The sequence below is a fragment of the Nelumbo nucifera genome, chromosome 3 (assembly GCF_055504915.1).
Source record: "Nelumbo nucifera cultivar China Antique chromosome 3, China Antique-T2T, whole genome shotgun sequence".
NCBI lineage: Eukaryota > Viridiplantae > Streptophyta > Magnoliopsida > Proteales > Nelumbonaceae > Nelumbo > Nelumbo nucifera.
Window position 1 is genome coordinate 27,749,028 of NC_142651.1, and position 23,003 is coordinate 27,772,030.

The 23,003-nt window shown below is 38.7% G+C and overlaps 1 protein-coding gene across 3 annotated transcripts; it reads right to left on the reverse strand.

Annotated features, from left to right (window-relative positions):
* Window positions 1-5,401: 5,401 nt before the first annotated feature.
* On the reverse strand, window positions 5,402-21,159 carry LOC104602677 (CDK inhibitor P21 binding protein). Of its 3 annotated transcripts, none has more exons than XR_016084604.1 (10): window positions 20,717-21,159; window positions 9,610-9,799; window positions 9,242-9,315; window positions 8,859-9,083; window positions 8,540-8,746; window positions 8,351-8,416; window positions 8,155-8,247; window positions 8,019-8,070; window positions 5,833-5,945; window positions 5,402-5,733 (listed from the first exon to the last, which is right to left on the reverse strand). XR_016084604.1 is itself a non-coding variant. In XM_010266560.3 (10 exons), the coding sequence occupies exons 2-9, from the start codon at window positions 9,767-9,769 to the stop codon at window positions 5,847-5,849; spliced, it is 981 nt and encodes a 326-aa protein (XP_010264862.1). In that variant the 5' UTR covers window positions 9,770-9,799; window positions 20,717-21,157; the 3' UTR covers window positions 5,402-5,733; window positions 5,818-5,846. The 3 variants fall into 3 exon arrangements, 2 of the variants coding, with proteins under 2 accessions (XP_010264862.1, XP_010264785.1); XM_010266560.3 differs by having other exon boundaries at window positions 5,818-5,945; window positions 8,019-8,075; window positions 20,717-21,157; XM_010266483.3 differs by having other exon boundaries at window positions 8,019-8,075; window positions 20,717-21,154.
* Between the last annotated feature and the right edge of the window lie 1,844 nt (window positions 21,160-23,003).

Here is a 23,003-nt window from a genome sequence, read left to right on the forward strand (position 1 = left end):
GAGGAGGAATAGGACCTTATTAGATATGGTCCGGTCACTTCTCATACACTGAGAGTTACCCACATCCTTTTGGGGTTATGCATTAGAGACTGCGATATACGTGCTGAATCGGGTTCCAACCAAATCGGTTCCGGATACTCCATATGAACTTTGGACCGGAAAGAAACCAAGTGTCAGACACTTGAAGATTTGGGGTTGTCCAGCACACGTCAAAAGAACGAGTGCAGACAAGTTGGAATCTAAGACCAGCCGTTGCCTATTTGTAGGCTACCCAAAAGGCTCTGTAGGTTACCTTTTCTATGACCCAAGTGAGCAGAAAGTGTTATGCAGTCGAAATGCGCAATTCTTGGAAACCGACTATATCCTGGACACCCATCGTCAGGAAGTTGTTCTTGATGAGGAGAGCTCAGGAGCAGTGGGAGATGTCCCACAAGTTCCAGGTAGTGACCAACTTAGAAGATCCACTCGGGCATCCAGGCCACCAGTCCGTTATGGTTATGACCGGGATAGTTACCTGGTGGAAACCTTGACTAGTGAGGAGGATCCCGTGACTTACGCGGAAGCTATGTTGGACATAGATTCCAAGAAGTGGGTGGAGGCCATGAGGGCAGAGATGGACTCAATGGAGACCAATGGAGTTTGGACTCTAGTAGATCCGCCCTCCGGGGTAAAGGCAATCGGTTGCAAATGGATTTACAAGAGGAAGAAGGGCCCCGATAGTAAAGTTGAGACCTTCAAGGCTCGTCTGGTGGCGAAAGGGTACACTCAGAAAGAGGGCATCGATTATGAGGAAACCTTTTCGCCTGTGGCCATGCTTAAATCCATTAGGATCCTGCTAGCTGTAGCAGCATACCATGATTATGAGATTTGGCAGATGGATGTCAAAACTGCATTCCTGAATGGAGATCTTACTGAAGATATCTATATGCAGCAGCCGCAAGGCTTCATTGCTGCAGGTCAGGAAAACATGGTATGTAAACTTAACAGATCCATATATGGACTTAAGCAAGCCTCTAGAAGTTGGAACATCCGTTTTAACTCTGCTGTCAAAACGTTTGACTTCGAGCAGAATCCGGATGAACCCTGTGTCTACAGGAAGTACAGTGGGGATAAGGTTACCTTCTTGGTTCTGTATGTAGATGACATTCTACTCATTGGGAATGATGTAGGAATGTTAACTACGGTGAAAGTATGGCTTTCACAGCAATTCTCCATGAAAGATCTTGGAGAAGCCTCCTTTATACTGGGTCTTCGACTCTATAGAGATAGATCGAAGTGGATAATAGGATTATCCCAATCTGCTTACATTGACAAAATAGTCAAAAGATACAACATGGAAACTCCAAGAAAGGAAATGTTCCTTTCAGGCACGGAGTCACTCTCTCCAAGAAGATGTCTCCCAAGACTTCTGAGGAGATTGATGGCATGAAAGACGTTCCTTATGCCCCAGCCGTAGGGAGCATCATGTATGCCATGCTGTGCACTCGTCCTGACATAGCTCAGGCAGTGAGTGTAGTAAGCAGATTTCAAGCCAACCCAGGGCAGGAGCATTGGACTGCTGTGAAAAACATACTTAAGTACCTTCGAAGGACAAAAGAGTTTTGTCTGGTGTTCGACGGTAGCTCACTACAGATCCAGGGGTTTACAGATGCCGATTTCCAGTCAGACCCAGATGATAGAAAGTCTACATCTGGATATGTTTTCACGATAGGATCGTGTGCTGTTTGCTGAATGTCAGCAAACAGGGGTCCTAAGTAGCAAATTAATAGTCCACAACCCAAGCCGAAAGCATTGCCGTAAGTGAGGCTGCCTTATGAATGAAGGTGTTCATTCCTGAATTTGGAATTCAGCACATCACCCATTCCACTGTTGTATGACAACGCTGGACCTACGGGAGGATAGTGTAAAGAGGTAGCATCAGCGGAGAATGTGGTAGACCCATTGACAAAGCCACTATCACAGAAAGTGTTTGAGAAACACATGGAAAGCATGGGACTCCGGCTAGTACCTGATTGGACCTAAGTGCAAGTGGGAGCTGTTAGACAGTTTTGTATGCCCTTAGCTTCAATCAGAATGATGTACTTTATGAGTTTATTGTAAATGAATAAAGATACATATTTGATTCATGTTCCCGTGGTATGTTTCTGTGTAATACCCTTAAACTGCACTCTTAATGAGACTCGTGTTAGTTTAGAATGTTCACAGCCAGTGGGTCGGTCTGGGGAGACCTATCCTGACAAGGCTGACACTGTAGTGCCACCAAGTCGGTTGGGGTGGCTTGTCTCAGCTGCCAGGGTGAGACCCTAGGCACATACAGTGTAGGATTAATTGAATCTTTGAACTGGACCAGATTTCCAGTATTGCCCTGGACCTTGGAGATTGATGGGCAAAACTGGAAAGTTACACCTGACCCCTAGACTCGATTATGATACTACACTAGGTGTCGGATTGGGCTGTCTTTGATGTACCAATCAGTGAGATCCTTAGAAGGGGTCAAAACCTAGGTATGTTGGGACTGTCCGAGAATTCATCTGAGTGGGTGATCATAGTGACAAGATCAGCCCCTTTGTCGGACAAAGGTAATGATCGGGGATGCACTCTCACTGATGGAAACCAAGACTGCCGGCAGCCGATTTCAACCGTTGAGATTTGTTTTGCAAAATATATTTTATATAAGATATAAAAGTATATATGTATGGTTTCTAAATTGTTTGCAAGAAGGTTTTAATTCCCGGGATCCATATAAGTGGAGAGTGCAACACTGTTCCTTGCAGCCGAGGGAGAGGTCCTCTCTTGTCGGGCAATGTATGATCATTATGGGCTGAGAGGTTAAGTGTAAGACCATTGAGGATAATACCTGATGGGCTAATCTTGCATCTGCCCACAGTCCCTGGGTGTTACAAGGTGGCTTGGCCCAGGGACCACTTAGTGTAAGTGTTGGGCCCATAGAGCCCATTTGATGGGTTTCAGGGGGTGCACTGTCATTAACAGTGTATTCGGCCAGGCCTTGTAACAAAGGCTGGGCCGAACCCATGTGGCTGATGTGTAGATCAATGCTTGGGTCCCACGCCATACAAGGAAGCCCAACTGGGCAGCAATTTGGAAGCCTTTTGAGTACATAACCTTAAATGGGCCTTAAGCCCATTTCGAACTGGGCTGATTTGATCAGTCATTTAAAGGGGGCGAATTCTAAAGAGGGTCAGCTGAAAGGATTGGGCTTAGACCCTATCCACTCAGAGAGTCCAAGATCTAAATGGGATTTAGATCTGAAAACCTCCTAATTAGATTAGGAGACAGCTGATCTTATCTGCAGATAAGATAAGGGTTATCCCTTATCACTAAGGGACTTCTAACCCAAATATGATTTGGATTAGCAGGTCCTAATCTGATTAGGAGCTGATCCCTTTTGAGATTATAAAAGGGGAAGGGGGCGGCAGCCTAGTACACAACAACATCCATAGCATTCTTCTCTTTGAAGAAAGAGAGATTGAGAGATTTCCTGCATACTGCGAATTCTCTCCTGCCGCCACCTTCCTGCTTTTGCCATTCCTTCAGTTCGATCTCCAGTTCTTGGGAGCAATCAAGATTGGATCTTGATTTCAATCTTTTAGGGAAAAGATTGGTTGGAGCTGTACTCAAGTCGTCCAGTTGATTCTTGTGAAGGATCAAGTTCTTTTGAAGAACATTGCTGATTCTGCTCCATCCTTCACTGCGCCATTTTCAGTGGGAGCAGATTTTGGATCCTTCCTTGGGCGTGAACACCTCCATTGGGAGAAAGTATTTCTCCGTATCAGGTATAATCCTCTCCCACTCCTTTTGGTTCAGATCTGGTTCAGTTTATGGTTCAAGATTGATCCTTGAAAATATGATTTTCTAAATAGGGAATACGATTCCCAGTTGAAGGGAGAGAAAAATTTTTGAAATTCGCCCCTTATTCCGCAATCTTTGGGCGTCCATAGGATGGATCTCTCATCCCTTCAAGAGGCGCGTTCACTTGGTGCAGGGGAAAGGCTGGAATCAGTATTGCTGGTATGCCTGGCAGGGCAGGCCACTGTGAATTGCCCAATGGTTAAAGAGGGGACTTTCGGATGTGTTGTAGACTGGTCTTGCCCCCCTATAACCTGGTTGTTGTTGGTGGAGGTGGGTTGCTTGAGGAAGGTATTGAGATTTGTGGAAGTAAAGCAAAGTGAGAACTTAGCTTTTTGTTGCGTTTTCCACAGGCAACGCCAATTGATGTAGCGCGATCTAGTAGCTCCCTACTAAGCACAGCTCGAACGTCGGGCTAGTGACGTCACCTGATCAAGATGCAAAATAAGGCAATCAAAATGTTCGATGTGCTTAATTCGATGTAGGCACTCCAATGCTTAGGTTAATGATGTGGAGATTTAAGAGAGTTGAATGCTTAATTGTAAGGGAATTCGAGAGCTAAATCGTGCATACCTTGTGAGGCTAGAGGCGAGGCCTTTATATAGGCAAGCTATTGTGGGCCTCATGATGAGTGTCCAAGATCATCAGTCTATCTAGTCCAAAGTTTGTTTCACACCCGAAGATGGACTCCATGTAAGTTAACAAGGCTTATCAAAATCCATCTGAATCGGGCATGAAAAAGATAAAATCCATTGACGTAAGTTGTGATCTCGAGGAGATTGGAGGTAGCTGGCTTGCTTCTAAAAGGTTACATGGCACCTCAACAAGTCAGAGCATACTTGAGCCTCAATCTGGCTAGGTAACGCGAGGCACGTAAGGTGACTAGTATCACTGAGGTGTCCCCACATCATTCCATCACTTAGCGTATCATCAAATCATTGGACGAGCCAAATTATCCCTCATCAGTTATAAACATATAAGCTTTAATAATTATGGCAAGCATGTGAAGAATGGTTTAGTATTAGTGGTCATAAGACTAAGACCAATTCTTCTTAGTAGCAAATTTCATATCATAAAAACCATGGGGCTAATTAGGGATCAAATTTAATGGGGAGTTGATGCGACAAAGTTTATGAGGTGATGCCAAATTTGAATTTGAATAAATTAGTTATAGAGAATACAAGCTTAAACACTATTTATCAAAAAATAAAATAAAATAAAAGCTTAAACACAAGTGTTAATGACTTGAGTAATTTGAACTTGAATACAGACGTTAATGAGAGCTAAGTATGTGAGACAAAAGTTGATACAAATAAAATAAGATATTAACAGAGTAACCGATAAGCCCATAGTATTGGCCAGTATTCGGCCTATCAAGTCTGTATTGGCCGATATACGCTGATACTGTGAGTATATTTGGCAGATACCACGAATACAAATGGAATGGAATGGAATGGAATTTAAACCATTCTACCTACCCATGTCATGTTCCAGTAAATTAAAAGACTGATATCTATCAATACTTTAAACCATGAAACTGGAAAAATCTAATTAATAAAAACAAAGAAAACCAGATCACACATACTCGACTCAGGCACACAGCATCTAGAGTCCATAGACTCAGGCAGACATCCCTGGGTACACTTCTACTTGATGCATGTTTCATTATAATGTCGAATTAAAAATAATAAACAAAATTTTCCGATACTTCCAAAATTAAATATGGCTAATTCAGTACATACAATGCAGAGCTGATCATTAGTGGCCCATTTTACAGGGTGAAGAAAAATAAGAAAGGTTGAGAAATCCTTGTGTAAATCTCCAATACACCAGTCCCAATGTGAAAATTAATTGAGGAACCATAACCTGAAAGCATGTATACAAATCAGAAATGATAATGAATAAGTTGCAAACTTTTCCAAAAAAAAAAAATCTTGGAAGAAAATATACCTAGTAGTTCACTACCTTTATGTATGACCTCAGGACTCCATTATTAGAGATTTCAACTCCTGTCGAAAAGTTGAAATTTTTTCTGCCTCTACAGCCATGATAAGTCCCACCAGCCTGTAATTCCTTAGCTGCAATAAAAATTATCAAGAACAAAGCAACACGTGTGAATGCCTCTGTAACTAACAGTAATTCTTTGAACAAGGAAAAATGAAATCATCCTCAGTTATGGGTATTAGAATAGTTGAGTTGACAAAATGAACAGCAACTGCATTAATAGAGCAGTATGAACAGTAAAATGGAGATTAAGGTTTCATCAAGACATGGCATGTAGTCATTTTATGAAGTCTAAAGTGACAGTAAATTTGTTATAATTTGCCCTTTTTTATACTTAGGATTTGGTTATAGACTAAAAAATCCATTGGATGTCAAAGTGACTAGCTGCAAATGGGAGCTTGCCTTGCTCAAATGCCAAGGAGATTTTGCACAAGGTAAAATGGATCCAAGTACAGAAATTCGTTATTACTACTACCACTTGTAACCTAATCATATTTTTTATCATTGTCCAATTCAACTCACTTGGACTCAACTGATTGAAATAAGGCTTCAATGGCAACAAGTAAAGACTTAGGTGCAGGTGCAGTGTATAATTTTTATTTTTCTTTTTTCATAAGCAAGCGCTATATATTGTCTTTTTCTGAGTTTAGTTTTCCCTACTTCTTGGACTGAAACAGGTGCTCCACCCCCTTCTTGGTGAATTTCCTACTTTGCCTCTTTTTAATGTGGTTGTGTTATTATTAATACAAAATATTAGGTGCTTTATTTAATTCTCATTATTATAATGCAATATACTTGACAAATTGAAATTAACATTTAAATATATAAATATATATATATATATATTCCATAAATATGATGATTTTCTATGTTCTTGATATGAAATTTGTAGTTTTAACGATATTATTACTGATTGTTATTGAAGAATGTAGATGATATGATTGTGGGTTACCATGCAAAATAAGAAGTCAACCTAGAATTTAGGGGGTTTTATTTTCAAAACTCCATCATGTGCGCTCCCTGGTTGTCTAGATTCACCATGGTGCCATGACAACTATGGGCATCATATGTCAGCATCCATGGCTTCTAATTGTGTTTTACCTGATTGAGCAGGAAGATTTTAGTCAACTTGTCAAAGAACCTTACAATAAAATTATTCACAACAGCAAGTGAGCAATTCATTATTTATATACATATTTATTTATTGGGACATGGGGCTACTGCCGGCTTGATGGTAAAATCTTGGACTGGCAAGCGTGAGAACATGGATTTGAGTCACATAGCAGCCACTTTGTGCAAAAAATGGCAAAGATTAAGAATAGTATCCAGTCAACCCCTGCCAAGACCCCAGATAGCCTGGAAAATGGCCTTCATTTATTTATTGGGAAAGGGTGGATACAGGCTTCATTAAAGCTCAAGGCAAAAGGCAAATAAAAAACAGAAAAAAAATATTAGACCAATTTAGACTGATAAAGATATTATACCAAATCTTTTGACAAGTAAAAAGATTATACCAATTTAGCAACATAGTGAGCTTTCAGTTTTTTTAGAAAAAAAAAAAACAGTTGTAATCGCATCACTTGTAACATAAGTTCTCAGGTTTAAAACTTCTTAATTTGACTGGACCTTGGTGTCATTACAAAAGTTCAGTTACCTATCCTAAAAGATCAAAATCATGAGAATCTAAGCTGATTTGGGAAAACTGTGGCCATTCTATTGGCAGGGCATTAGTTGGTGACAGGATAGTATCTTAAGTTAAAAAGAATTAGACATTTAGCAATCCTTTTAATTACTATTTTTTTCCATAAATAAGTTCTAAGAGCCATCCAACCCAAGCCTTTAAGAATATTTCAGGCACTCCAATATTGTAGTTGAATTATGAAATTAGATTAAGTCGTATTTGGTGCTGTTATGTAACTTAAAGCAGCATCTCCTACGTATTTTAGTTCATAAAACCCCATCAATTTTCTCTTTCTAATCCTAACAACAAATTGGAAACTTATTTTACCATTGATCAAGCCATCAATAAGCCTACCTGGTTTGTTTCTGATCTATTTGGAAAGCTTCAACTTCAATAGTATACCTTTCAGTTTATCTGGAGCTAACTTTTTAAAGATAAATGGGAAAGGTTGAAAGTTTTTACTTACCTCATGAGTTGCCAGCTGCTGAGTCCGCAAGGGAAAATTGAAGGACCATCTGCTAAGCTATGACAAATTTTGATGAATCAATAAGAAAATAATTTTAAGAGATGGCAATAATTTAAGAATTTCAAATAGCTGGTACCTTATGAAAAATTTCATCTTCAGGCTTAATATATATAATTGGCTCCTCATTGCTACTTCTTGATGCATGCTTTTGTTGGCCAATGTTCTTATGCTAATATTTTTGCACCAATAAACCAAAGAAAAAGAAAAAAATGTCAATGCCAATTCAAGAGTAATATAAAGGTAAAGAGACAAGAGAAAGATACATGATATACCTTGTATATCTTAGTGATCAGTAGATAAAATTTAAAGCGGAAGGAATTCCGGAGGTCCACTGTTGGCTTTAAGAAATGGAACAATGATAAATAAGAGCCTTTGTGGATGTCATTCTTTCAATAGGCAAAAACAGAAATATCTCCCAAGCCACATCAACCCACCCATCAGAAACTATGTTCTCTTCTAACCTCATCTTCAGTTGCCCATGAGACTTCATCAAAGAGCGCATCATAAAGTGGAGGCAAAAGTTGGGGAGGTAGATTGACCACACGCTGGGAGACCAAGAGACCAGCATTCCATACTTCCTCTCCCAAAAGCAATTTCAGGTTACTTAATGTTCCCTCCTCACATACTTTAAGCAGGAACTCCTTCAGCTCCATGATACATCTTTGATCCTGAAAAGGTTAAAAGACACACCATCTAAAACAATACGAATGAAATTCTATACTGTGTAAGTGCAAAAGAAACAAAAATATTAAAAAATAGTTCATAGAGAAAATTGCTTGCCTTGTATCTCCCTAGATTAAGAGCTGTGATGACAGAGAAGAGTCCATCATCTTCTGAATCCTCTACTTTTACCACTGTCCCCACTGTAGTCTGTGCAAGTATCAAGTCTACAAATCCACTTAGATCCCATTGCTTGTCATCAAGGTATGTCTGTAGCAAGATCTTCACTCCATGAAAGTCATCCGGTTTGGGATCAAAGAAAGCGAAATCTGCTTGAACAAATTCCTTCCAAAGACATAAGATTAATATAAATGGACAATTTCCTTCCAAAAAAACAGATTAACAGTACAGCGAGAGAGGGGAAAACAAAGAAAAAATTCCCACATTAAGGAAAAAAGGACATGAATTAGTTGGTAAATTTGAGAACCACAAAATGCACTTACTTCATTATCTTCATCATCAGAAGATTCAGATTGTTCAATCTTCTCTTTCAAATGGTGCTTGATGTACTGATTATCTAAGAACAACATATTAATAGGAAGACAGAATTTTTAGTTGAAATTTAACATAAAAAAACAAGGATGCAAAACAGTAGATAACATCAAGTAGAATCATTCCGCATTATAAAACATGAAAAAAGGGCAGCCCAGTGCATGAGGCTCCCCACCAATATGGTATCTGGGGAGGGACAGATGTATGCAGCCAAACCCCTGCACATACAGAGAGGCTGCTTCCAAGATTATAAAACATGAAAACATACAAAAAAAAAGAGGCATCCTAGAAGAAAGAAGATGTGTTGCTTAGTTGATACCTGAGGGTGTAATGGAAAATTTTCGATGGGACTTGGATTCCTGGATAAGGCGCTTGAGCTTGCAGGTGGATGCAAGTTGAGCAACACAACGAGCAAAGGGAGAGAAAGTCAAAGGCCTGGTTTTTAAAAAGTTACTATGCCTCCCTGGCTGTCTTGGCATGGCTCCTTTTCTGGTGCCTAATAAAACGATCTACAGAAAACATTTAAGACCATTAGAACTATGACGTTTGAGCTCCTCATATTCTGAAAAGACATTTCCCTGTGTTTAGATCATGGATTTATGAAGTAGTGACCTTAAGCATCATGGACCCAGAAACCACAGAGAACAGCTTTGGAATTCTCAATCTATGATGTGATGAACAAATAAAGATCGGCAATAGTACCATCAGTATGTATCTGGGTGTGCAGACATGCATTTGTGTGTATGAAGATGGTTTCTTGCTGCTACTGCTGCCAAAGGCCTAAATATATAGTTAAGAGTGTAGGGGAAAATGGCAAGATTATTCTACAATTTCCTGGCTAATGTAGTGGTTCACATGACTGATTCTAAATGCATTGTGGTTATTAAATCCTTCCCAGTGTGGATGCATTCATGTGGCTCTTTCTTGGCAAATAGCACACCATTGACCATCTTAATCCATGGAATAAATCCAGAATACTTGCATTGTGTCTAAGGAGCCATTTGATAACAGCTGAAGTGGATGAATTGCATGACTTAATGGATGGAGATGAAGTTGGATTGATTACTAAAACACTATACCCTCTGACACTTATTACTTGACAATTTATCCACTAAAGCCAAACCAATAAGCCATTCGGTTTAACCATTTAAGCTGTTACCAAACAGCCCCGTAAGTGAGAAGAACTGATGAATAATCTTTTCCTCTATAAATCCCAAGATTTTAGATATATGGAAGTCCATGCTCCATTTTCAGATTGACTGCATGTTCCCTTGATTATTATTGTAGCTCTTCTCTCTTGGCCTTCATTCTCTTTGAGTAGAAAGAGTTCTATCATTTGGGGTTGGAGCATGATTCATTTTGCAATAATCTGGTCAGTTTGGAAAGTAAGAAATTTAAGATGTTGAAGGGCAGGTAAAGGTCTTCTGACTCTTCTAACCATCAGTGCACGAATTTTAGTGGCCTCTTGATGGATTGCGTGTTTTCCATGAAGAACCATACAGGCCTTTGCAGAAGAACTTAGTAGCTAATTGGAAATTCTATTAAAAATGAAAAGAGTGGCACTACGTAACCAAACCGTGGAGAGAAAGCGAGAATGGGAGTGAAAGTGCAAGTATGCCAAAACCGAAAATACATAAAACTTATGACTACCTACATGCATGCATATATAAACACTAATAGGCATCCTCCTAATTTATGATCATATAAAATTAAAAACAAAATAAAAAATGTAATATCAAATGTTGAAAACTCTATATACATAATTTTTGCATTTTCAGAGTATTAATGCTTTGAACCATGCTGGAAATATAAGCCCATGCCCAGCCTACATAATATTATATATATTTGTCTATATGCAGTTGTGATATTTAGATATATATCTTCATGCATGAAAATATAAACAATAAATATGAACTATGGATTTAAAATACACTTAAAATATATATACATCAATTTTAATTAGATATGAAATAACAACAAGAATAGAAAGATCAGTAGGATCTTTCCTTTGAGAGAGAAAGAAATATCTAATTATAACATTCGTAAATAGTACATTTTTTATCAATAACCATAGGTACATTTACCATTTATTTCTTGGTCCTTACTTAGAGAACAAATGCTGGGCCTGGGCAGAAATAAAGAGACAGTGCATTTATAGTGGCCGGATCCCTTGTAACAATGCAAGTTTTCAAATTAGTCTAGAATCCATGCTTTACAATTTCCCAATGCAAATTGTCATGATGATTTTCTAGGAAAACAGGAATCCATGCGGTCTGAGTGGCATATCTTTCTTTTTATACATTTAATTATACGTGCACAAATGAAATACTTTCATCAACAAATTTCATATGATTATACCAACAAGTTACATGGTGTGATACAATCAGATAATAAAATTTCTTACCCTGAAGTTTTTTGTTTGGTATAATTTGAAAGTGCAATTGCAAATTGTTCGGAGCTAGCAAGGAAACCAAACCTAATCATGCTGAAGAATGTTTTAAAATAAAGGTTTTTTATCAGTAATGGCAGAATTTATTAAGAATAAGAAACTACAATTACAAGAGAGGGGGAGGTAAACTTTCTTAACTCCCTCATTTTAGCAAAACAAAAGATGCAAAATTAGAAATGAGCCCAAAAGAAAGATCCCCTATTCACCCCTTGCTTGGTTAACCCATCAGCAAGTGAGTTAGCAGTTCTCTTTACCCAACTGCATTTCACCTCAATGTCCCTAGTCAGCCACTTAATTTTTTTCTTTTCATTGCTGTAGTTCCAGATACCAGAGTTATCTTCCTTTAGCCATCTCACCACCACCTCTGAGTCGCGTTCAAAAACCACTTTTCTTAGGTTCAACTCCCTTGCTCTTTGGGCACCTTCCAGAGCCACAAGGATCCCATCCCTAAGAGAGTCTCCTTCTCCAATAGGGCCAGAGAACATGGTTATAATAAGCCCTTCTTCATTCCTGAACACTCCCCCTATACCAGAGAGCCCTGGGTTCCTTAAACTACTGCCATCAAAATTCAGCTTCATGAATCCAGGGGGGAGGGAGGTCCAAGAGGGAGAAGAAACCGTAATACTCTGAGCAGAATTAGCTATCTCTAACCAATTTCTCAGCAAGTCATCCAAGGAGAAAACTTTGAATGGGTTAAGAGATTTCAGCCAGTGAGCCACCCTTACATCCAGTGTATCAACTCCATTACATCCTCAATGGTTCTTTCCTTTTCTGAGAAGATGTTTTAAAATAAAGGTTCTCAAATTGAATTCTGATCATCTCTTTTTTGGTGGAGATTGTTTTGGCCAAATAAGTGCGCAGATTATAGAAAGAGAAAAGGAGAAATGGGGATGATTTGAAAACTTGACTTGGAAAAGGCTTATGACTTGGTAGATAAATTGGTGCTTTTTACTAGAAGTTTTGAAAACCAAGGGTTTTGGAGAAAGGTGGTGTAGATGGGTAAAAGGTTGTGTCTTCGTGTTTGTGCCACTACTCTATTTTGGTGAACAGGGTAGCCAGGGACTTTTTCCCTGCAAAGAGAGATCTAAGATAAGGGGACCCACTCTCTCCCTTCCTTTTTACCTTAATAGTGGATGTGTTGAGTGTTATGATCTCTTGAGCTGACTCCAGAAATCTTGTTAGTGGGTGGAGAGTAGGGAGGCAAGAAGTAGTTGTCACTCATTTACAATTTGCAAATGATTTAATTCTTTTTTGTAAGGGAGAGCTTGGGGAGCTGGTCAATCTGAAAATATTGGTAGAAGGTTTTGAAAAGGTCTCTAACTTGAGAGTGAATTGGAATAAAAGTTGTGAGGCTGGGATTAATAGGTTAGATGAGGATGTGTTTTCCTTGGCTAGGATTTTAGGTTGTGAGTTGAGTGAGTGACCTTTAAAGTACTTAGGTTTACCTCTGGGAGGAAACCCAAAGTCAAAAAGTTTCTGGTACCCAGCCTTGGAAAGATTCACAAAGAGACTAGCAGAGTGGAAGAGGAATTACATATCTTTAGGAGGTAGAATCACTTTTATTAAGTCAACACTAGCAAGCTTGCCAGTGTACTTCTTGTCTACCTTCAAGGTGCCTGCTAAGGTTGCAAATTAGTTGGAAAAAGTAATGAGAGATTTCCTCTGGGAACCTAGGGAGTCAAAAAAGGATCACCTAGTGAAGTGGGAAGTGGTCTCTAGGACAAAGACAAAGGGGTATTAGGGTTTGGAAATGTTCGATTAAGAAACATAACACTTTTAGGTAAGTTGTGGGGGTTTCCCAAGGAGCAAGAAAATTTGTGGCATAGAGTGATTAAAAACAAATACATGTATTTGCAACTAATGGATGGGATGTTGGTCTCGACCTAAGGGCTTCTCATTCCTCTCCGTGGAAAGACATTGTTGGTATCCTGCCCACTTTTTCTCCTTTCATTAGGTGTGATGCTTGTTTAGATAATAAGATCCTTTTTTGGGAGGACACTTGGATTGGGGACCAGCCTCTTAAGGATAGGTACCCGGCCCTCTACTCCTTGTCCTTGGACAAATTTAAAGTCATCTCTACCTTGCATGTTTCTGGAGAGTCGTGAGATCTAGGGTTCAGGAGAGGGTTTAGGGAGTCAGAAATAGGGTTGGCAAATGATCATTTCTCTCTTCTAAACTCAGTGTTTTTGGACCAATCTTATCCTAATAATAGATTTTGATCTAAAGAGTCCGGTTGTTTTTTCTGTTCTTCTTTCTCCAGTGCTTCAGTGCACTCTTTCAATTTAGTTTACTCTTTTCCTGTAAAAGAAGTGTGGTGTGCTCCTGTACCTCCAAAGGTGAGGACTTTTTGTTGGGAAGTGGTTCTCCAAAAAATCAACACTTTGGATTTACTTCAGAGAAAAAGACCAAATTGGTGTTTGTCCCCTCATGTTTGTAGCCTTGGCTTGAAGAGTGGTGAGACAGTAAATCATTTACTAATCTTTTTGTGAAGGTGGGTTCCTCCTACAAGTGTGGTGGATCTTTTTGAATCTAGATTTTTCCGTCAACCAAAGAAAAGAGGAAGGGTGATGTGGAGAACAACAAGGGCAGCAATTATTTGGGCAGTGTGGGGAGAGAGAAATAACAGAATCTTTCAAGGGCAAGAACAAACAGCACATGAAGTCATAGAAGGGATCACCATCAAGGTTATACATTGGCTGAAATCAATGGACCTGTTCAAGGACTTCTCTGTAGATGCCTTAATTAGAGGGTGGAGCACAGTAGCAAGTTCTTCCTGCCCCTCTTTAGCTATTCAAGAGGACTGCCCCCCCCCCCCCTTCAACTATGGGAGTAAAGCAGAACTTTGATGGCAGCTCTGTAGGTAATCCAGGTCCCTCTGGAATTGGAGGTGTCTTTAGAGATAGGGGAAGAAAAGTCCTGGCCCAATAGGCTTGGGGGATCTCTTAGAGTAGAAGTCCTACAGGGGCTCAACTTGTAAGGGAAATTATGCAACTAACAAGGGAGCTTGAAGTCTGTTTTAAATGGACTAGGAGATCAGCCAATGCAATGGCCGACACAAGCAAGGAGTTAGTAGGGAGAACCTTTTCGGGGTGTGTTTGTAATCTTATTGAGGGGTCACCTTGCTTTTGAAGGTGACAGTTGTACTAAGTCTTCTTAAAGAATTAAGAAAAGTTATCGTTTCCCATAAAAAAATATGTTTGTGGCCAATTGCAGGGCATGTTTTTTTGTTCTGGGAGGTAAAGAAGTACTTTTAAGCCACATCCTCTAATTCCATAAAAAATTAATATAAAGGTTTTTTTAACCATCAAACTGAGTGGAGTGTGCTTCTTAAGTTCTTAGCTAGAATTGGGGATGGGACAAGGGTTCAAGCTCCATGCCATAAATGAAAGTTATCATTGTACTAAGTCTTAAAGCAAGGAGGTAAAGACAGTTGTACCAAGTCTTCTTAAAGAATTAATAAAAAGTTATAGTTTCCCATAAAAAAAATATGTTTGTGGCCAATTGCAGGGCATGTTTCTTCTTGTTTTGGGAGGTAAAGAAGTACTTTTAAGCCACATCCTCTAATTCCATAAAAAAATAATATAAAGGTTTTTTTAACCATCAAGCTGAGTGGAGTGTGCTTCTTAAGTTCTTAGCTAGAACTGGGGATGGGTCAGGGGTTCAAGCTCCATGCCTTAAATGAAATTAATATTCTAGAGTATACAAAACTGAGGACATTGTGGTTCTCTATCACTTTGGGTGAGAACCTTGTTGTTGATGTAAAATATCAATTGAAAAGTTTCAAAAGTTTATGATAGAATCATAGAAAACAACCAACCCATATTCAGAGACTGTTTCTATCAATCCATGAAAAACAAATTCCCTCCACTAATTTATAAATTTTTGGAACATCTCCACCGCCAATACATGAGTCTCCTCTACCTATAACACTTCCTTTTGTCCCCAATTCTCCCATCCACCAATTTATGCATCTCTAATAAGTCTAGTAAGTATTCTACTAACGTATAGACCACCTATACCTAGTTGTAGACCTCCAACATTTTCACCACCATGGATTCCACCCCGACTTATCGACCTCGAATGTCTCCACCACCATCCGGCATTGCCCCCCCCCTCCCCACCCCCAGATGCAACTAAGCATAAAATCTGAGATAAGGATGCCAAATGCATTCTTTGAAGGAATGCCATCTCTGAAAGTTTTGAATCTTGTTAGGAACCTGCTTAACTCAGGGCTCTTTGAGGGGCCAACCTCCTGAATTCTTGGGAAGGAGAGAGAGAGAGAGTTTAATGCTGAGAGAGTCCTCCTCTATTCCTTTTTGGCTCTACTACTTATAGTGTTACAATCTTGACTGTTACAGCTGTTACAAGTGGATGGCAGTTGTGACAAGTGGCTGCTGATGTGGCCTCTTCTTGTAACTGACTAACTGCCTTCTGTTGGTCTGTTCCAACAGTCTTGACAGTCCAATTGGGTGGCAGTTGTTACATGTGGATGGCGGTTATTACAAGTGGCTGGTTAGTGGCCTCCTCTTGTAAAACTAACTAACTGCCTTCTGTTGGTCTGTTCCAACAGTCTTGACAGATCTATCTAGCAATGACATTCCTATGTTACCCCTATCATTATATTCCTCGACCAACCTTCAAACACTATGTACAACTACATCTATGTTGTCATTTGGAAAAAGAAATATCAACATGTGGACAGCTCAAGAAATCAATACTTAAAATTCTCCATTACTATTTCATCTGAAGTGACACTTCTTGTCTGCAAGAAACGAAAATGATTGGAGAAACAACTAATACTAGCAATAGCAGCCCCATTTGGTCTCGTTCCTGTGTATTTCTATTCCTAAGGAATTTCCTGTACTAGAACAATTATCCGGTTTCTTATTCTTGAGAAACAAGTGACATGATGGGCAAATTGTTCCTGAGGAACAGTGTTTATTATATGATTGAATCTCCCTATCTATACTATATTGATCTCGACTCAAGGAACAGGTAGGAGATACTTCATTTTTTTATAAATCAATAAGGGAAATAGGTGCGCTTGCATATCAGTAACATTAATCGATGGGTCGAATGGAATGGAAGAGGGGCTTGGATAGTCGAGCTCACAGGGTCGAATGGAAGAGAAGATCGACCTAACCTGAAAAAAAAAATAAATAAATAAAACAAAACAATAGAGAAAATGGGGACCAAACATGGAGGAATCCAGACTCTGTTACGGATAAAGTCATTGGGTTTCAGGCATGAAAAATCGATACCAGGAGAAAAAAGGGAAGAAAACGGAAAAAAAAAAGTGATATTACCCGAGTCCAGATCGTTACCAGTGAAGGAAAGAAGAAAGAACAACGAACGCTGGTTCACGCAAGCTTGAATCGACAGCTCCCTCGTCTAGTCGGTGTGGCGACAAGCAGAGACGAAGAAAGTAGCTTCCCTGGGCTAAAACGCTTGCGTAACTTAACTAGTATACAAGTTTGAATACAAGACGAAGCGGGAGGTGGAAGTGGAAGTGGAGGTAGGGCTGCAAACAGATCGGAATGAATCCGATACAGGCATATCCGAATTTGATTTGTTCGTATAGGGGTGGCAACTGGTAGGGCTGTCAATTGGACAGGATTTGGTCCAATCCAGTCCAGTCCAACATTGGTCCATTTACAAATGGACTGGACCAAATCCAGTCCAAACCCCATACAAACCAGATCCAGTCCAGTCCAATTGAAATGCAAATGGACCGGAGTGGACCCAATCCAGTCCAAATTAAATGTTTTCCCTACTTAAAAGTCAACATAAAAGGATATGATTTCATTTCACACAAGCAGTTTACTGCATCATCTGATCTGAAAGCAATCGACAAAGAGGAAGTGTCTGAATTGGACCGGGCCACTTACATGTGAAAGCAGTTGGTCAAATTTTAAGGTTCTGTTTGCTGGGTCGGTTCAGTTGTGGGTCACTACCATTAACATCACTTGTGACTTGTGGTCTTCTGCAGCACTTACACCAGAAAGGACGACTCTTTCCCATTTTCAGTCGGCCATGTTTTTTGACTTTAGGACTTCATATTGGCCAACTCGTTCACATTTTAGGACCAGATAAGTGGTGCAGCATGGATGCATGAAGGTTGGTTCTTGGAACATTCTCAGTAAACCTGGTCCGGTAAGTTGAATAGCCCAAGTTCTGGACCATATGAAACTTACCCAGATGAATCAGGAATCTTGCATCCATTTGTTTGACTATCTCTGCCGGGTGTGTTAATAGGTAAACATGATTTGAATGTCTGGTCAGACCTGCTTAGCCCAGAATACTCAGACAAGTATGTAAGCTAGAAATAGGATGGTTGGAATCAGGGATGTTCATCAAAAACCAAAAAACCAGAAACCAAAAAAACGAAATAGGATGGTTGGAAGAAGACAGTAGGAGCTGGAGCTGACTCTATTCCATCCACAGATGGTTTGAAAACTGTAATGAAGAATATATAGAAAAAAATGGTGAAGACGAGATGAACAAAAGCTGAATATGCAAGATAAGAACCAGAGCAAAATCTACTAGAGCATTGGATTTCTGATCTCTAATGAAAACTTCATTAAAATATAAAATAAAGAGAGATTACAAAGGCTTGGTGTTACCCCATACTGAGAAAAAGATAACACAAGGTTTAACAAATTCTACCCCACAAATCCAATTGGAAAAACACAAAACAAGCTAACAACAGAACTTAACTACATGAAAATGCAAACCAAGAAATCCCATTTCAGCTACTAGAAACATCCACTATCTCTTTTTAACAAGAAATGTCCTCAATGATTTGAACACCTCTGTTTTACCTGAACTGATTCCACTTCCTTATTAACCTCTCTCAATCAAAATGCCCCCAAATCTCTTATGAAGAACCAAACCTTGTATGAGAAAATTGGACCAAATTACCCGGTGTTTGCTTCAGCAGCTGTGCTCTTTCCCAGGATCCCCCCCCCCCCGGCCCCATAGAATTGGAAGCTAGGATCAGGCTTATCTCCTAAGTCACAATTTTATTTATTATTTTCAGTAATCCTTAACTCACAATTGGTTAGAAGAAAGTTAAAAATCATATCCCATCCTTTTTCCACTTGCAAATGTTATTTGAACAACAGATTACAATATTTTAGAGTGAAACTTTGCTACTTGTAGCAACATCCGATCAAACAAGTCCTCTTCACCTGAAAAAATATCCCGGACCAGGCCAAATGTATATTGCTTGTACAACAACTCAAACCCAAAATTACTTCTAATAAATAAAACTAGTGACTGTAATGTCACGCCCAGAGACTATACTTTAATTCTGTATTCAATTCACAAGCTTTCTATTAGTCAAATTACCTGAACTGAAACGAAATCTCATATGAGAAAATTGAAAATATCACCAGGATTCTCAAACTCAGAACAGAGAGAGCATGTCACAGGAAAAAAAAAAAAAAAAGATTAAGAGAACTTCAAGAAGAACAAAAGCTTGAGGGGAAATATGTGCTTGAAGAAGAACTTTAAGAAACTTGATGCTTAGATATGGTTAGCATTGTCGTAGGTAGAAAGGGATTAGGACAAGCTTGTTGCATGGCTACTTAAATTAGCACAGTTGATAAAACTTAGAGCAGTAGATAGGAAAATGTCATAACTATCTATATTCTACAGTCAACAAGATAGTAATTTCCTTGATCAAAATGATAACTAAATTTCGATATTATTCTTTTTGTATAAATTGAGCATATAGGCAGCGTCAAACCATCTCCAGCATTAGATGGATTTAAATGAAACACAGAACACAGCACATATGGAAGGGTGTGACTATTTTCAAAAGAAAAGTGACACCATCTTGTACTTCAAAGTTCTAACCTTAGGCTCTAGTGAAAGAAGTTTCTATTACAATACAGAAGACAATTTGCAGTTGTATATTTAAGTTCCAAAATTCCATAAGAAACTAAAAGTTGCTACTGGCATGTTTTTGTCAAGGTTGAACAGATTTTCCAATTACATGCCAGTAGATGCAAATGCGTGGATAATTTTTTTTTAATTGTTACATACGTGGATAATGTTACAAAACAATACAAAATAGAAAAAAAAATGGGCTAGTCCAATCCAATCCATTGACTTATTGGACTGTTCAATATGTTCAACCTAGACCGGATTGGACTGGTTTAATCCAATCCACTGTCCTATTGGACTTCCCAACTTGTTCAATTTGGTTTTAATTCAGATTGTGTCCAACCCAAACCTGGTCCATTGACAGCCTCACAGCCCCACTCTTATCTTCTATCAATAGACTTGATATTGGTTCAAAACTTCAACCCAACCTAGACCACTATAAACCATTACAAATGGACTAGGTCCAATCCAATCCAATCCAAATTTTATAAGCAAATATTTAATAAAAAATATAAGAAAAATTTAAAACCCAATAGCATTGTTGTGAAAAAATCTTAGTTTTATATTTTATATTTTATAAAAAATTTATAATCTCAGTTTATAAAATATTTTAAGTTTATAAAATATTTTAAATTTATAAAAATTTAAAAACCAATCCAATCCAAACTTTATATTTTATAAAAAGTATAATCTCAGTTTCAAAATTCTTAGTTTACCATTGTTGTGAAAACCAATAGCAATAACAACCCCTTGCCCTTTGTTGGGATCAACTTACTAATTTGATAAATAGAATTTAAAATATAGTTTTACTTTGAAAAACAAAATGATAGTATGATTTCAAACTTAAGCATATTCAAATCATAATGGTTAATCACTCAATTACACAAAAAAAAGGAGAAAAAATAAATTATTTCAAATGTAGAAGACAAAATCCAAGCTATATTTCTAAAACATAAAATAACAAGTGATCTATTCAACACAAACTAACACATAACGTTTCCTTAGGAAACATCCTGAAATCCAAGCAAAGAAAGAGAGAATGGTGATTTCTGTGCTAGGTTCTAATGACAGAGGATAGATGAAATACCTGAATGAACAAATCGCAGAGGTCAGAGGAGAGACTGTCGCCGCTGAAGAGGGAGTGCTGTGACTGCTGTCGCTCCTGAAGAAAGTGAGAGGGCGCTGAGAGAAGAGAGAGTGTTGTACTGCTCGCTAGAGAAAGTGAGAGGCGCTAAGAGAAGGACTGCTGCCGTTGGAGAAAGTGAGAGGGCGAGAGGAAGATCGCCGGAGAGAGGGAAATACCGCCGGCGAGACTTTGAGATGGAGCGCCGAACCCTAGACTTTGAGAAAGTGAAACGTCCGTTCAAACTTCAAACGAAAATGAACGGACCAGTGGGCTGTTCGAACTTTTAGGGTCGGTCTATTTTCGATCCATTTTATGAATGGACGATTTGTGTTCGGACCGGTCCGAGTTCAAGGACCGTCCATAACACTTTCGATATCGACGGAGTCCAACCCAAAATCGATCCATTGACACCCCTAACAATTGGCAATTGGCAAATGGGTGAATTGGGTTGGGTAAGGTTGAGGTTAAATACCAGTTCACTCAATATCGACCCACCAACCCACCATAACGCATCATCAACCTTTCTTAATGGGTCACAGCCCATCTTGACCCATCTATAATGACCCTTACTCATCTTCACTCATACTAACTAACCTACCATCATCTATAAATGCATAAATGGGTCGGATCAATCCATATATTTGAAAATAATATTTTTTTATTTTGGATAAAATACAAAAATCTCTCCTAAAGTTTATCACAATCATAAAACCCTTTACTATGGTTTTATTGTAATAAATAACTTCCCTGAACATATAAATCTATTCAAAGACCTCACTTAATAGCTTAAGCTTTTAGGTTGAATGATTTTTTGAGATAATATCAAAGTCACTTTAATCAAATGGTCTTGTTCACTCACACTAGCTAAAGTGCCTTCTGGTAGCCCTATTACGAAGTTTGTGGACCGCACAAAATAGCTAGAGTGTAGAATTTAGAGCTTGAAATCGAAACTTATACTGAGAATGCTTGGCATTTATGAGGAGGAGGGAGGATACAACTAGACGACACAGCAACGTCAAAAAACATGTAATGCTGGCGACTTGGAGTTGGCCATTGTCAAATTTTCTCAGCCTCTTCAGGCAACCACTCCGCTGAGTGCCAATCTTGGGTTTTGATAAATGGCTCAGGCGTGCCCCAAAACAGAGTGGGCTGGTATATCTTTTATTTCTCTTCATCTTTTTTTTTTCTGTCAAGTCACCTAGATATTTATAAAAGGAATTAAAACAAAAACAGTTCTTGTACCAAAAGAAAAAAGAAACAAAAGCAATTCATCCTGCCATGGGATGATTGGCATGGTTTTTAAAACCGATTTGGTGATTGAATCAGTTAGGGGTCTGATTATCGGTTTGAATGGTCTGACCATTTGACCCGAATGATTGGTCTATTTTAACAAAAAAATTAAAAATGGTCAAAACCGTTCAAACAATTAATCAGCCGGTTCAACGGTTTATTAACCAAAATCAATGATTTTAGAGAAAAATAGAACCGATCAAATGACCGATTCCCAATTTTCCAGTTCAGTCCGATTTTAAAAACCATGATGATTGGACTTGCAGAACATACAAAAGAAAAGAAAACCAGCATTCAAGCACTTGGCTTACTTTGCATTTAATTGAAGGCCAAGAGCGGGGCTCAATTTGACTTTACAGGCTTTGCTTCAGTCATGGTGGTAGGCTATTGAATGGAACTTATCGTTGTCCGTTTGCGTTAGTGGTAAAAGGCTAAAATCCGTATTTAAAAAAATTGATGCATCAACTAATGCTTTTCATCTAGGTCAGTGACAAAAGTGAGGGTTTTATCGAGTTTCTCAAAAATTAAGGGAAGCTTACAATAAAATTATAAGAAAGGATTTTATGATTGTCAAAAACTTTAATAAAAGATTTTGTATTTTACCCTTTACTTTTTTTTATAGATCATATCTCTCCACAATGTCACTTGGCAGATATAAGTGGGGTTGATCCGTATACCCGAGCTTCTCAATAAACACCAAATGTCCAATACTCGAACCCCAACCCAATCTGATAAGAGTCTCTTTTATACAATCAAACCGTAATTTTAAAACCTGCAACTTTTTCAAAAAACATAGTCCAGCAATTTAATTAATCTACATGCGTGGAATGAAACAGAAGGGAGATTGATCATTTCATAAAAATAGCAGAGATAGATAAGAGAAGGGAAACAGTGATTGGTAGAACAGAGAAACAATGAGTGAGGATGAAAATAAATAGCGGAACAGGGCACCTATGGC

Coding starts and splice junctions, on each gene's coding strand:
- LOC104602677 (XM_010266560.3), bottom strand. CDS start 9,769: ATGCCAAGACAGCCAGGGAGGCATAGTAACTTTTTAAAAACCAGGCCT. Junction 9,316..9,609: donor ATTTTCCATTACACCCTCAG/GTATCAACTAAG, acceptor TGTTGTTCTTAG/ATAATCAGTACATCAAGCAC. Junction 8,747..8,858: donor TTAATCTAGGGAGATACAAG/GCAAGCAATTTT, acceptor TAACCTTTTCAG/GATCAAAGATGTATCATGGA.